Source organism: Pipistrellus kuhlii, unplaced genomic scaffold, assembly GCF_014108245.1.
Source record: "Pipistrellus kuhlii isolate mPipKuh1 unplaced genomic scaffold, mPipKuh1.p scaffold_m20_p_2, whole genome shotgun sequence".
Lineage (NCBI taxonomy): Eukaryota > Metazoa > Chordata > Mammalia > Chiroptera > Vespertilionidae > Pipistrellus > Pipistrellus kuhlii.
The window spans coordinates 100,816,221-100,830,581 of record NW_023425515.1 but is presented as its reverse complement, the minus strand read 5'-3'; the positions used below and the strand labels follow the sequence as shown (position 1 = coordinate 100,830,581).

Sequence of the window (14,361 nt, the reverse complement as noted above, 5' to 3'; positions counted from 1 at the left end):
GTAGATGCTAAAATCCTCAACAAAATCCTAGCAAATTGGACCCAGCATTACATTACACCGTGACCAATTGGGATTTATTCCAGGGATACAAAGGTGCTACAATATCTGCCAAATTGAGAGATAAAAATCAGTCATATCATATCAATTGATGGAGAAAAAGCATTTGACAAAATTCAACACCCTTTCTTGCTATAAACAAAAAAAAACTCAGCAAAGTGGGAATAGAGGAATCATACTTCAACATAATAAAAGCCTTATATGACAAACCTACAACCAACATCATAATCAATGGGCAAAAACTAAAACCACTTCCCCTAAGAACAGGAACAAGATAGGGATGCCTACTCTCACCACTCCTGTTCAGTGTAGTACCGGAAGTGCTACCCTTAGCTGACTTAAGAAACTAATCATGATGCAGAAATGTTGGATAGATTGACCTATTAAAAACTAAACCGATACAATAAGGTAGCGGTCGTGGACCTCATGGATCACCGGTTGGTGGTCACTGCTCCAAATGTTTTCTTAAACCAGTGGTCACCAACTGTTCGGACCTCACAGACCACCTCCTGGACTCTGCAGTGACTTGGCAGTTGCAGTTCTTGGGTGATGCATCCGAGAACTGCCCTCACGCAATTCAGGACCCCTCTGGGATGTCAAGAGAGCCAAAGACCTGCTACTTCAGAACACCGGTTGGTGACCACTGCATTAAGGTATAAAATTACACATAAATAGTATAATTTAAAATTGTACCATTTAGAATCCATGACTTCTTATAACCACTTTCAACACCCTTAATTACTGTCTTTTCTGTAAATAGCACCTCTCTGTATTCAGCCTCACAAGTTATTACAGTAAGGTGCATTTTTATATGTTAAACGAACAAAAGGAAATATCAATGTGTGTGAGATTATCACAAGTGTCTCACTCATGCATTGCATTCTATATCATGTTTGTTTTTATATAAAATTAATATCCCCAAATACTTAAGTAAAACTAGTGCTCCTGACATTACCCCCTGCACTGTCTGGTGTGAGCATCCTAGCTGAGAAGATATCTAACTTTGCGGTATTAGCAGTATTGAAATAATCAATATGCAATATTGATTATAACACCAAATACTGTGGGTTTCACCATAGTTGATGAGCTGGAAAATTGTCTTTCACCTGACTCAGTTCCACACCAGGAGTGAGATGGTATAGATGCTACTATGTCTATCATCATCACTTGCTTACTATGTGCCAGGTATTATATTAAGAGCATATGGCAGTCAGCTAGTCTACTATCTCAATATACACTGAGTGAACAGATTATTATGATCTCTGAACTCAAAATAATCTGGCCACTCAGAATGTATCCTATTTAATAAAAGGCAATATGCAAATTGTCCCCTCGACCAGCAGGCAGGCTGGCCAACTGCCCATCCCCTCCCCATGGCCAGGCTGGCCAAATCCCACCCATGCACAAATTCATGCACCAGGCCACACACACACACACACACACACACACACACACACACACACACACTGAGTGGCCATATTATTATGTGTTCAACGATCATAATAATCAGGCCACTCAATGTATATTCTCCACTTTTAAAACAAAAGATGATGAAATTTGGTCATTGCTGTATCTTTTCTGGGCATAGATTGTATTTTTTCCATTTCTCCAGGAATGAAAACATGAATTCTCAGTAGCATGTGAATCCTTAGTCCACCTCAAACCTCCTCAAGACTTCTTGAAGTGTAGTTGTTAGTCACTTCAATCTGCCACATACGCTTCTGAATAACTATTATTAAATTTTACTGGTTTGAAAGTGTGCATGTGTGTATTCTCATATTAATGTCCAAAAACAACACAGGTATGATATTATACTATTAAGTCTACAGTTAAGGGGTATTTACAGGGAAACCCAGTAATATCCAAATTACAGAGAAGAAAAATATTACCTTCATTATAAGAGAACTATTCCAAGATTTTACAAGTTCAATAGCTCTCAAATCTTGCCAACTAATGAAGTTGTGAAAATGATTTCCCGTTTTCCTAAGAAAAATGGAAACATGTTGAAAGTCAATATAAATCATAAACTATCCTATCTAATAAAAGAGTAATATGCAGATTGACCATCACTCCAACACACAAGATGGCTGCCCCCATGTGGACACAAAATGGCCAGCAGGGGAGGGCTGTTGGGAGGGACCAGGCCTGCAAAGGAGGGCAGTTGGGGGTGATCAGGCCAGCAGGGGAAGGCAGTTGGGAGGGACCAGGCCTGCAACGGAGGACAGTTGGGGCCGATCAAGCCTGCAGGTGAGGCCATTTAGGGGTGACTAGGCTGGCAGAGAAGGGAAGTTGGGAGCAACTGTGCCTGCAGACAAGGGCAGTTGGGGAGAATGCAGGCCTGCAGGGGAGAGGAACAGGCCTGCAGGGAAGGGCAGTTAGGGGCAATCAGGCTGGTATGGGAGCAGGTAGGCATCAATCTGGCTGTCAGGGGAGCAGTTAGGGGGTGATCAGGCTGGCAGGCAGAAGCAGTTAGGGGCAATCAGAAAGGCAAGTAGGCAAGCAGTTGGGAACCAGCAGTCCTGGATTGTGAGAGGGCAGTCGGACATTCCTTGAGGTGTCCCAGATTGGAGAGAGACACAAATTTGTGCACCAGGCCTCAAGTCTACATATAAAAAGCCTAAGCGACCATCTGACCAGTAGCTATGACACACAATGACCACCAGGGGGCAGATGCTGAATGCAGGCGCTGCAGAGCTGCAGTGACTTGGCAGTTGCAGTTCTTGGTGATACAGCCAGAACCCGAGAGGAGGGGGCTTAATTCTGGGGGGTGTCACCCGAGAACTGCCCTCTCACAATCCATGACAAAATTAGAGGCCAAACTACTTTCAAAGTAGGATTTAATTAGATGGGCTTTCCAAATGGTTTCCTCTCTTTGACTTAAAAATTAAAAACACTTTGTAACAATAATTATATGATTCAGAATATAAAATTTTAATCAGATTCTATCCAAAAGGTATTTTTGAAGCACTACAACATGTATATTTCTAAAAAATAAAATAAAACTACTATAATGAAAAGACCTTTAACAACTTGCTTATACATTTTTTTATTAATTTATTTTTTAAATAATTCTTTATTGTTGAAACTATTACATATGTCCCCTCTCCCTACCCATCACCCCATTGATCCCCTCCAGTCCACTCCCACCCCAGCCCCAGGCTTTCACTACCCTATAGTCTTGTGTCCATAGGTTATGCATATATGCATACAAGGTCTTTGGTTGATTACCTCCTCCTCACCCACACTCCCCCTACATTTACACACTTTAAAAGCAAGATAAAGAGGCCAGTGCTTTCCCCCTTTGTTGTACTTACCTTGATGTACACAGATTAACATTTCTGTGCCTTCAGAAGAGCTGAAATAGTGCCTGAGCCCATTTCTACACCTCTCAACTTTAGGACTGACTTAGCCACTGGCAACCTACCAGGCTTACCAAAATTTGACTAATAAAAAGAAATTCAACAAACTCTGGGTCAATACCCTGTTTCCCCGAAAATAAGTCAGTGTCTTATATTAATATTTTTCCCCAAAGTTGCGCTAGGTCTTATTTTCGGAGGATGTCTTATTTTCGGGGAAACACGGTACTATCATAAAAGTACACAACAAAGAAATAGAGTTGAAGTAAATAATTTTTCCTTTGAGACCCCTGCAAATCAACCACTGACATTTACTCATCTTCAACATCCAACTCAGGTTTGCTTTCTACCCTCTCTCCTGTGTAAATTTATTCATGTTCAATTCTCAAGGCTGTCATTTCCTACTCGTATTTAGCAGTCCACAGCCATGGTCACATCCTCAATTGTATTAACTGGAAACATTCGACCACCGAAATTCAAACATTCCAAAACTTCAGGCAACACATCTCACTGTTACAGTCATGGTTGCTTAACAATGGGGATTCATTCTGAAAAAGGCTTCATTAGGTGATTTCACCATTGGCAAACATCAAGTGCACTTAGGCAAACTTAGATATTATAGCCTGCTACACACCTAGGTATCACCTACTGCTCTTCGACTATAAGCCTGTACTACAAAAAACAAGCTTATATACTATAAGCATAATATACAAAATTGTACAAAACAACACAAGATTAAATAAAGCACAAGAGAAAATGATGCAACTAAGAGATGTGGTAAACAGGAGATGTATGGGGTTGATGCAGGCTAACACAGCACATTTTGTTAGAACCAACTTTTTTTACAAGTAGAAGAAGCGCACTCAAAATATGATAAAATGTATAATACAGTAAGTATACAACACAGAAAAAGTCATTTATTATCATCATCAATATTACATACTGTACATAATTGTATGTGTTATACTTTTACCGGACTGTGATGTAGAAGGTTTGTTTCTACCAGTATCACCACAAACACATGAGGGATGTGTTCTGCTAAGATGTTACGAAAGCTGCCACCTCATTAAACAATGAAAATTTTTCAGCTCCATTATAATCTTAGGAAACCACCACTGTATACCAGTCTGTTGCTGACTGAACATCATTATGTGGCACATCACTGTGTTTCAGTTCTATCAATCTTACTCCCTAAATATCTTCCCTTCAAACACCCTGCGATCTTTAATCCCTCAAACATTCCCTTTTCTTCCTACCAACTCCTTCTAGGCTTATTTTCATGAGTCCTGTGCACTATCATTTTTAAGAACTTGCCCCTTTTTTGTAATTGTGGTAAAAGATACATAACATGAAATGCATCATTTAAAATTTTCTTCAGTGCACAATTCAATGGAATTAAGTACATTTCACAAAGCTATATAGTCATCACTACTTTTTCTAAACACTCTGGTTGCTTCCACCTTCTTGCTCCTGTTTGTAATGCCAACATAAACGTGCTTTACAAGGATCTGTTTTCAATTCTTTTGGGTGTTTACTAAGAATTGCTGGGTTATATGATAATTCTATGTTTAATTTTTGAGTAACTGCCAAACTGTTTTCTCCAGTAGCCTCATTATTTTATATCCCCACAACCAATATATAAAAGTTCCAATTTTTCCACATCCTTACCACCAGTTGTTATTTCCAATTTTTTAAGTTATAGCTATCCTAGTGGATATAAATTGATTATCTCATTATGATTTTGATTTGCATTTCCCCAAACACTAATGATGTTGAGAATTTTTCATATGCTTTATAGACTATTTGTATATTATTCAAGTCCTTTGTGCATTTATGAATTGGGTTGTTTGAGGGTTTTGTAGTTCTAGGAGTTCTTTATATATTCTGGACATTATTTATCTAATACATGGTTTTGCAAATATTTTCTGCCATCTTGTGAGTTTTCTTTTCACTCTCTTGTTTCCTTTTTGTTTTGTTTCACTTTTATTAATGGGAATCACATCAAACATGTTACTTCCTTCTCATTCAGTGATCCAGTCATCACTATCATCAATACAAATCAGAGAAGTGAATCTATTATTTGAGTCCTCAATCTTAGGTGAAATTATAAACCAAACATATACCTTCCATATTATATACTGCAATGGTTTTTAGAAATCTTAACTGCAGATTTGAGATATAAATGACTATGAATTTTCTCAGATACATTTTTAAAATTCAATTTGCACATTGTCAAAATAATTTCAGCATGTTTAATTTCTTCTTATTTATGATTAAATCTAGAATAAATGTTCTACTTTGAAAATTTCTAATAGTTAAGAAAATTAAAGGAAAATTAGCCATCAATAGATAAAAATATCTTAATAGTATTCTTTGAGGTAAAGTTTTTAATTTGATTAAGTCCGACTTATTTTTTCTCTTATAAGCTGTGCTTTTGATGCCATTTAAGAAATCACTGCTAGTCTACATTCCCACCCCTAGTGAATGAGGGTTCCCTTTTTTCCACAAACTCTCTAACACTTGTTACTGCATATACTGTTGATAATGGCCACTCTAACAGTGGTATCTCACTATAGTTTTGATTTGCATTTCCCTAATTGCCAGTGAGGTTGAACATCTTTTCATATATCTATCTATTTGTATATCTCCGTGGGGGAGATGTATTTTCAAGTTCTCTGCCCACTTTTTATTGTTTTTTATTGTTTGGTGTTGAGTTTTACAAGTTCTTTATATATTTTGGAAATAAAATATTATAGCTACTGTTTGCAAATATCTCCCATCTGGTTGGCTGTCTCTTTTTGTTGTCAGTTTCTTTTGCTGTGCAAAAGCTTTTTAGTTTGATATAGTCCCATTCATTTATTTTTGCCTTTACCTCCCTTGCCTTTGGGGTCAAGTCCATAAAATGTTCTCTAATTCCTCAAAATATTAAGAATGGAGCTACCATATGACCCAGCAACCCCAGTCCTGGGTATATACCAAAAAACTCAAAATCATGTATTCTCAAAGATATATGCACCCCTATGTTCATTGCAGCATTATTCACAGTGGTCAAGACATGGAAACAACCAAAGAGTCCCATGATAGAGGAATGGATAAAGAAGATGTGGTACTATTCAGCCATAAGAAAGGATGAAATAGTGCTATTTGCAACAACATGGTTGGACCTTGAGAACATTATGTGAAATGAAATAACTCAGACAGAAAAAAAAACTATGATTTCACTCATATCTATACTAATAAAAGGGTAATATGCTAATTAGACTGGGAGACCTTCCAGGAGACCTTCTAGATGTTCTTCTGGAAAAAGTATGGTGGCAGGGCCAAGGTAGAGGCGGTTAGAGGCCAAGTGGGGAGGGCAGATGTGGATGATCCGGTCAGGATGGGACAGCAGTTGTAGGTGATCAGGCTGGTGGGGGGTGGGGCCGTTGGGGGTAAGCAGGCCAGTAAGGGGGCCAGTAGGGGGCGAGCAGGCCATCCGTGGGGGTCAGTTGGAGGTGATCAGGAGAGCAGGGGTGGGGGGCAGTTTGGAGTGAGCAGGCCAGCAGGGAGGCAGTTGGGAATAAGCAGGCCAATGGGGAGAGGAGGTGGGGGCAAGCAGGTCAGGAGGGGAGGCAATTGGGAATGGGCACACTGGCAAGGGGGGGGCATGCAATTGAGGGGTGCTTTTCAGGGTGAGCAGGCCGGCAGCTGGGGGATGTTGGGGGAGAGTAGGCTGGCATGCACAGTGGTTAGGGGCAATCAGGCAGGCAGGCAGGTAGGTAAGCGGTTATGAGCCAGCAGTCCCAGATTGCTAGAGGGATATAGACTGCCGGTTTAGACCCAATCCGTGTAAACCGGCAGTAGGGCATCCTTTGAGGGGTCCCAGATTGAGAGAGTACAGGCCGGGTAGAGGGACAACCCTCTCTCCCTCATGCACAAATTTTATGCACTGGGCCACTAGTGTTGGATATAAAACTGAAACATACGAACACAAACAGCAGAGTGGTGGCTGCCAGAAGGAAGGGGGTAGGAGAAGTCAGGGGTCCTAATATGTAGAGACAGAAGATTTGACTTTGGGTTGTGGACACATGGTGCAATATACAGATCTTATAACAAAAAAATCCACACCTAAAACCTATATGTTCATGTTGACCAATGTCACCACAATAAATTTAATAAATAAAATTTCTTTAAAAAAAGTAATTGCTAAATCCATGGTCATAAAGACTTTCCTCTACGTTTTCTTCTAAGAGTTTAATAGTTTTATCTTTTAAGGTTAGTCTTTGATCCATTATTTGAAATATTTTTTATATATGGTATAAAGTAAGGTTCTAATTTAATTTCTTTGCATGTGGATATTCTGTTTTCTCAGCATCGTTTGTTCTTTCCCCTTACCAAAAATCAATTGTGTTAGTTTCCTTAGGATGCCATAACAAAACATTAGAAATTGAGTGGCTCAGACAATAGCAACTTGCCTCACACAGTTCTGGAAGCTAGAAGTTCACAATCAAGGTGTTGACAGGGCCAGACTCCCTCTGAAATATGTCAAGCAAGGCTTCCTTGCCTTTTCCTGGCTTCTGTGGTTTGCAGCAGTCTTTGACATTCCCTGGTTTATAGATGCATCACTCCAACCCTCCTCCTTCACATGACATTCTCCCTGTGTCCACACTTATATGGCTGTGTTCATATGAGGACATAAGTTATACCCAGACTACTGCCTTATGACCTCATTTTAACTAATCATAACTGTAATAAACTTATTTCCAAAGTTAACATTTTGAGGTACTGCTGTTGCTTCTATTGGTTTATTTCCCCCCAATCTCCCTTACTTCAAAATGTGAGGTTACTGAGACAAAGGGGAAAACAATTTTCTAGCTCGTCAACTATGATGAAAGCCACAATATTTGGTGTTTTAATCAAAATGTCTGGCTCCAAATGTGCCCAAAAAGGTAATGGGCCTTTAAATCTTCCAACAATATTGATTATTTTAATACTTCTAATGCCGCAAAGTTAGATGTCTGCTCAGCTAGGATGCTCACACCAGACAGTGCAGAGGGGAGTGTTGGGAGCACCAGTTTTATTTGTTAAGTATTTGGAGACATTAATTTTATATAAAAACAAACATGATATATTATAGAATATGACAACAATGCATGAGTGAGACACTTGTGACAATCTCATACACGTTGATTTTTCCTTTTGTTAGTTTAACATATAAAAAATGTGCCTTTTTAATAAAAATATGCCTCCATGTTCTGAGGGCTGGTTCCTCCCTCAAACCTCGCCCTCAAGGGAAACGGCTTGGGGAGGACACAGCCATTGACTAAGTGACCCAGGACTCAGTGCCTCCATGCTCTAAAAGGCGCCATTTCCTCCCTCAAACCTCTTCTGTCCTTGACAGAAACTGTTTGGGGAGGACACAGCCATTGCCAAAGTGACCCCTGCATGACTGACTTCCTTCCAATTAGTTGAGCTTCTGTTGTGAAAGGTGTTACACCAGGGTTTTTATATAAATATTGTACATAACTACCTTGAGGGCTCACATTCTTTTCTTTTTTTTAATTTAATAAATCTTTATTGTTCAGATTATTATAATTGTTTCTCCTTTTTTCTCCCATAGCTCCCCTCCACTTAGTTCCCACCTCACCCTCTGTCCTTACTCCCCACCACTGTCTTTATCCATAGATGTATGATTTTTGTCCAGTCTCTTCCCGCACCCTCATCCCTTTTCCCCCTGAGAATTATGAGTCCACTCCCTTTCTATGCCTCTGATTCTATTATATTCACCAGTTTATTCTGTTCATCAGATTTTTAATTCACTTGGTTTTTAGGTTCACTTTTTGATAGATATGTATTTGTTGTTCCTAATTTTTATCTTTACTTTTTACTTCTTCCTCTTCTTAAAGAATACCTTTCAGCATTTCATATAATACTAGTTTGGTGGTGATGAACTCCTTTAGCTTTTTCTGATCTGTGAAACTCTTTAGCTGACCTTCAATTCTGAATGTCAGCTTGGCTGGGTAGAGTACTCTTGGTTGTAGGTTCTTGCTATTCATCACTTTGACTATTTCTTGCCACTCGCATCTGGCCTGCATAGTTTATGTTGAGAAATCAGCTGACAATCATATGGGTGATCTCTTGTAGGTAATAAACTGTTTTTCTCTTGGTGCTTTTAAGATTCTCTCTTTGTCTTTTGCCCTTGGCATTTTAATTATGATGTGTCTTGGTGTGGTCCTCTTTGGATTCCTTTTGTTTGGGGTTCTCTGTGCTTCCTGGGCTTGTAAGTCTATTTCTTTCACCAGGTGGGGGAAGTTTTCAGTCATTATTTCTTCAAATAGGTTTTTAGTATCTTGCTTTCTCTCTTTTTCTGGCACCCACATAATTCAGATGTTGGTATGCTTGAAGTTGTCCCAGAGGCTTCTTACACTATCTTCAAATTTTTGGATTATTTTTTCTTTTCTGGTTGAATGTTTTTTGCTTCTTTGTATTTCAAATCTTTGACTTGATTCTTGTGTTCCTCTAGTCTGCTGTTGGGTCTCTGTAAAATATTTGTTTTTATTTCAGTCAGTGTATGTTTAATTTCTAGTTGGTCCTTTTTCATATCCTCAAGGTTCTTGCTAAATTTACTGGCCTTTTCTAGGAAATTCTTGAAAAAAACCATATAACCATGGTTTTGAACTCTATATCCAGTCATTTGTTTTCCTCCATTTCTTTTGTTTGTGTTCTCGTCTCCGCATTTTTGCTGCTTCCGAGTTGGTAGGGTAGCTTTGTGTGCTAGGTGTCCTATATGGCCCAGTGGGTCAGCCTCCCCAGTTACCTGAGGTGGACACTCTTGGTGCACCCCTTTGTGGACTGTGTGTACAGCGTTGTTGTAGTTTAGTCTTGATTGTTGTTGATATTCCAGGCCAAACTGGCTGTGAGTATCAGCTGTATCTATGCCAGGAGACCTTTTGTGCTGAAGACAGCCTTATAGGACCAGACTTGCAAAATTGAAAAAAACCTCTGTACTCAGCTTGAATGGGGCGGAGCCTCAGGACTGAGGAAATAGTCTTGACTTCCCGTCAGTCCTGCCTTCTGGATCAGTGTCCCTTGGTAATCACTGCAAGCACCTCTGAGAGAAAGCCGCCCTCAAGTTTCGCCCACTGTCAGACAGTCCAGTTTCTCCCCCAATGAATCTGGATTCCCAGATTCTCACCTGGAACTGAAGTTTAGAGCATTCTGGTGCTTCCAGTTCCCTCCAGCTAGAGAAAGCCTGTGCACACTCAGCAGTCAGTCCTCTCTCTGAGCACTTGTGTGCATGCCTCCAGACCTCTGCCTTTTGTGGCTCCACTGAGTTTCCACCTGACAGTCCAGATTCCCCCATAAGAGCATGTGTCCCCAGGGGCTTGCCCGGAAATGGGTTCAGTGCAGTCAGGAGCTTCCAACTCACTCCTGGTAGGGAAAGCCAGAAGCACTCCCAGCAATCAGTCTTCACACGCGCGCCTCCAAACCCCTGCCTGCTGCGGCTCCCCCAAGTCTCTGTGTGCCTTTCTCTCTACCTGAGAGCCCAGTCTTCCCCTCTCTCCCCTCTCCCCCCCCGCCACCACCGTCCCCCCCGCGCCCCCCCCCCCCCATAAGAGCCTGGGTTCACAGGGTTTCACCTGCAGTCAGGAGTGCAGTCAGGAGCTTCCTTTTCCCTCCCACCAGAAAAAGCCAGCCAGGCACTCAGCCACCCTTGCTCTGCGTTTGTGTCTCCATACCTCAGCCCCTTGCAGCTCCTCTGGTTCTCCGTGAGCTTTTCTCTTTCCTTCTAGTTGTAGAATTTCCACTCCACCAGCTTTCCTGTGGTTCTGAATGATGTTCATTCTGTCTTTTAGTTGTAGTTTTGAAATTGTGCGAGGCAGCAGTTTAGGTTCTTACCTATGCCGCCATCTTGGTTTCCTCAAGGTTGGCATTCTTATTTATCTTTACATTCAGTTCAGCAACCAACACAGTGCCATTCTCCCTCTCAATGCCTGGTGCTGAGTGAACCCTGGCTCCTGGGACTCTCAGCTTATGTTACTAATTGGCACACACCCTGATCTGAGGTTAATTGGCAAAAGCCTCCCTGAGAGTCAGAGGACTGAAGAAACAAAACAGCTTAAGAATTTTTTTTTTTACAAAAGGAATTTAAAGCAACCAAAATGGAGGAGATGTTATTTAGAGTAATTTTAGAATACAGGTAAGTGGCGGTAGTGGAAAGAGGACATGATTAAATATAGTGAAAAATTTTTAACCTAAAATTTTGAAGAAAAAAACAAAAAACTCAAAAACTGAAGAAAAGTAAATAAATAACAAGTTTCCTGGCATCAGAAGGTGGTAGGATGGAAAGGGAACAAGGAGAAAAACAAAAAGAAAGTTCAAAGTTTAGACTTCTTGATAGCATCTGTAAGGAAAAAACTGTTTCTATGGCCCACAGACAGAACACACGGTGGACACAGGAGAAGACAGTGAGTTGGGAAGGGAAGTTGCTGGCTGGGACTGGGATGAACAATATATTAGATCCAGTCTGCCTCTCTTTTTCTCTCATAAATGAGCAAAACTGTCATGTCAGGGAGCCTGTAGAACCTGCCAGCATTATAGGCACAATGGCTCACTGGAGCTCATGGAGCAGGAAAGATTCCACTATCTATAATAATAAAAGTGTAATATGCTAATTAGACCAGACAACTGAACAATTTTCTGGACGTCCTTCTGGACAACCTTGCAGACAAAGCCACAGCTGTGAAGGCCGAGGTAAGCCACCATGGCTGCAAGAGCTGAGCTTCTTGCACAAATTTCGTGCATTAGGTCTCTACTCCTAATATATAAAAACCCTGAGTCCATCACATCCACAACAACCAACCAAAAGTCAGTCCTGCAGTCAGCACCGGGTTGCCATGGCAATCCAGTATGACTGTTACAGCTGCAGGCACCGTGACCCAGCACTGACTGCTAAGGGGGCTACAAATCAGGCCTGGAAAGAGGCAGGAAGAAAGAATCGGGGTCTTACCTGTAGCCTCTGTTGAAGCTGTTGATCAGGACTTGCCTCTTTCTTTCTGGCCCTGATCAGCAGCTACACCTCCATTTTTCTCCAGGCCTCCACTGGGGCTGCTGATCAGCCCCATCTTTCTAATCAGGACCCATTGATAGGCCAAGAGATGCTCACTGGCATAGAAACTGACCAATCAGAACCAAATCTGGGTGAACTGTGAGGAGCCGATGGCTGCCTAGGAGGCAGAGTTTTTGACACTGACTGGCATAGCAGATGAGTGGTTAGGAGCCAGTGGTCCCAGATTGTGAGAGGGATGTCCAACTGCCAGTTCAGGCTCCATCCCACAGGATTCCCTATTAGAGAAGGTACAGGCTGGGCTGAGGGATACCCTGCTCCAGCACGAATTTTGTGCACTGGGCCACTAGTATTTTAATAAGGCAGAAAGTAGGCTTACTTTCATCCCTCTTAACAAAACAAAACTTCTTAACCCACAAACTTGAAACTCCCCAAACAGATATTCACTGTGATATGAACCCTGCAACAGAAGACTTATCACACTTACTTGTTCCACGTAATAAAAGTTGCTCTCTGTGTTGAAATGCCAAGGCCAACAATTTGATTCATCTCTATTCCTGCAGCTGAAAATAAAGATGGATAAATCACATGTTTAAAAGTCAATGAAATTTTTCTTTATAAATTATAGTATGGAAAAATTATTGAGTATAATCTCTAGGAAAAACATCTAGGGTTAGCATTTTTTTTTCTTTTTATTGTTTCAATAATATTTTGTATTCATTACAGCATAACAGTTAGGCAATCATATACTTTACAAAGTGTACCCCTGATATTTCCAGTACCTAACTGGCATTTAAATTTTTTAAAAAAATTTTTTTTAGAGAAGGGAGAGAGAGAAACGTCAATTTGTGAGAGAAACATTGATTGGCTGCCTCCTGTATGAATCCCAACTAAGGATTGAACCTGCAATCAAAGCATGTGCCCTAACCAGGAATTGAACACTGAAACCTTTCAGTGTATGGCACAACATTCTAACCAACTGAGCCAACTACTCAGGGCCCTACATGTCATTATAAATAACACATTTGGCATTAATAAAGACAGTATTACTAAGATGATTCCTTTAAGGGAAAATGGCCGTATTCCAATAATAACAAAATGACCTTCATCTTTAAATGTTTGGGGGGAAAAAGACAAAAACTACTAAAAGTTAGATTATATTTTCTTCTTGATAATACTAAAATATTGGATCTCAATTTAAGAAATGATCAATCATAATAGAAGTTGGTAAGAGGCAATAAAGGAAAATCCCCAATGAAACTCAGTTCTTATATTCCACATGAATAGATGCTAGGATGTAAACAAGAACATAGTGGGGGAGGGGGTGTCCAAATTTCTTAAAATATAGCAAGTTTTTTGTGAAGTTTTTTTTAAAAAGCATTTATCCCATTGAGCAAATTAAAGACAACTTCAACTTGAGCAGAGAAAGACAAATCATCCTCTAAACAATACGCCTCTCAAAAATACTTAACCTGAACCATGTGGATGTAATCAGACAACTCCAAAATGCAAGTCTATTAAGCTGGTCTGTAAGTTTGAAAACTTGTCAATGCCACGAAGAACATGCTCTACAATAAAGGAGACTAAATTGATTGACAGCTAAATGCAATGCCTCATCTTAGATTAGATTCTGGATTGAAAACCAAAGTTATTTATGACTGAGGTAACAGGGAAATACTGAAGTTTAACAGGCATTAGAAAATAATACTGTTGTGGACTGAGAAGGAAGATACCCAATAAGAAGGGCTCCTGATGGCTAACTGGATTCAAATTTAAAACAACAGAACCTAGCAGCCATTTCTACATATGGCCCTCTCATGCAAACTGCACTTTAGGGAGAATCCTGCACTAAGCTGCCTGCCTGCACTGTGTTCCTGCCAGCTAACCAGGCTCCTTCTCAAG

At 40.4% G+C, this 14,361-nt stretch overlaps 1 protein-coding gene across 6 annotated transcripts in view; it reads right to left on the bottom strand.

The window, feature by feature from the left end:
• The window catches only part of GK5 (glycerol kinase 5), a 183,041-nt gene that overhangs the window by 121,016 nt on the left and 47,664 nt on the right, over positions 1 to 14,361 (bottom strand). For 4 of the 6 annotated variants that reach the window (XM_045584136.1, XM_045584134.1, XM_036445571.2 and 1 more), the window contains 2 exons: positions 12,947 to 13,022; positions 1,947 to 2,040 (listed from right to left, as the gene is read on the bottom strand). In XM_045584136.1, the coding sequence (XP_045440092.1) occupies positions 1,947 to 2,040; positions 12,947 to 13,022 (170 nt within the window). Of the gene's footprint in view, positions 1 to 1,946; positions 2,041 to 3,371; positions 3,402 to 12,946; positions 13,023 to 14,361 lie in introns of all 6 variants that reach the window. The other 2 variants (XM_045584135.1, XM_045584139.1) reach the window with 2 other exon arrangements.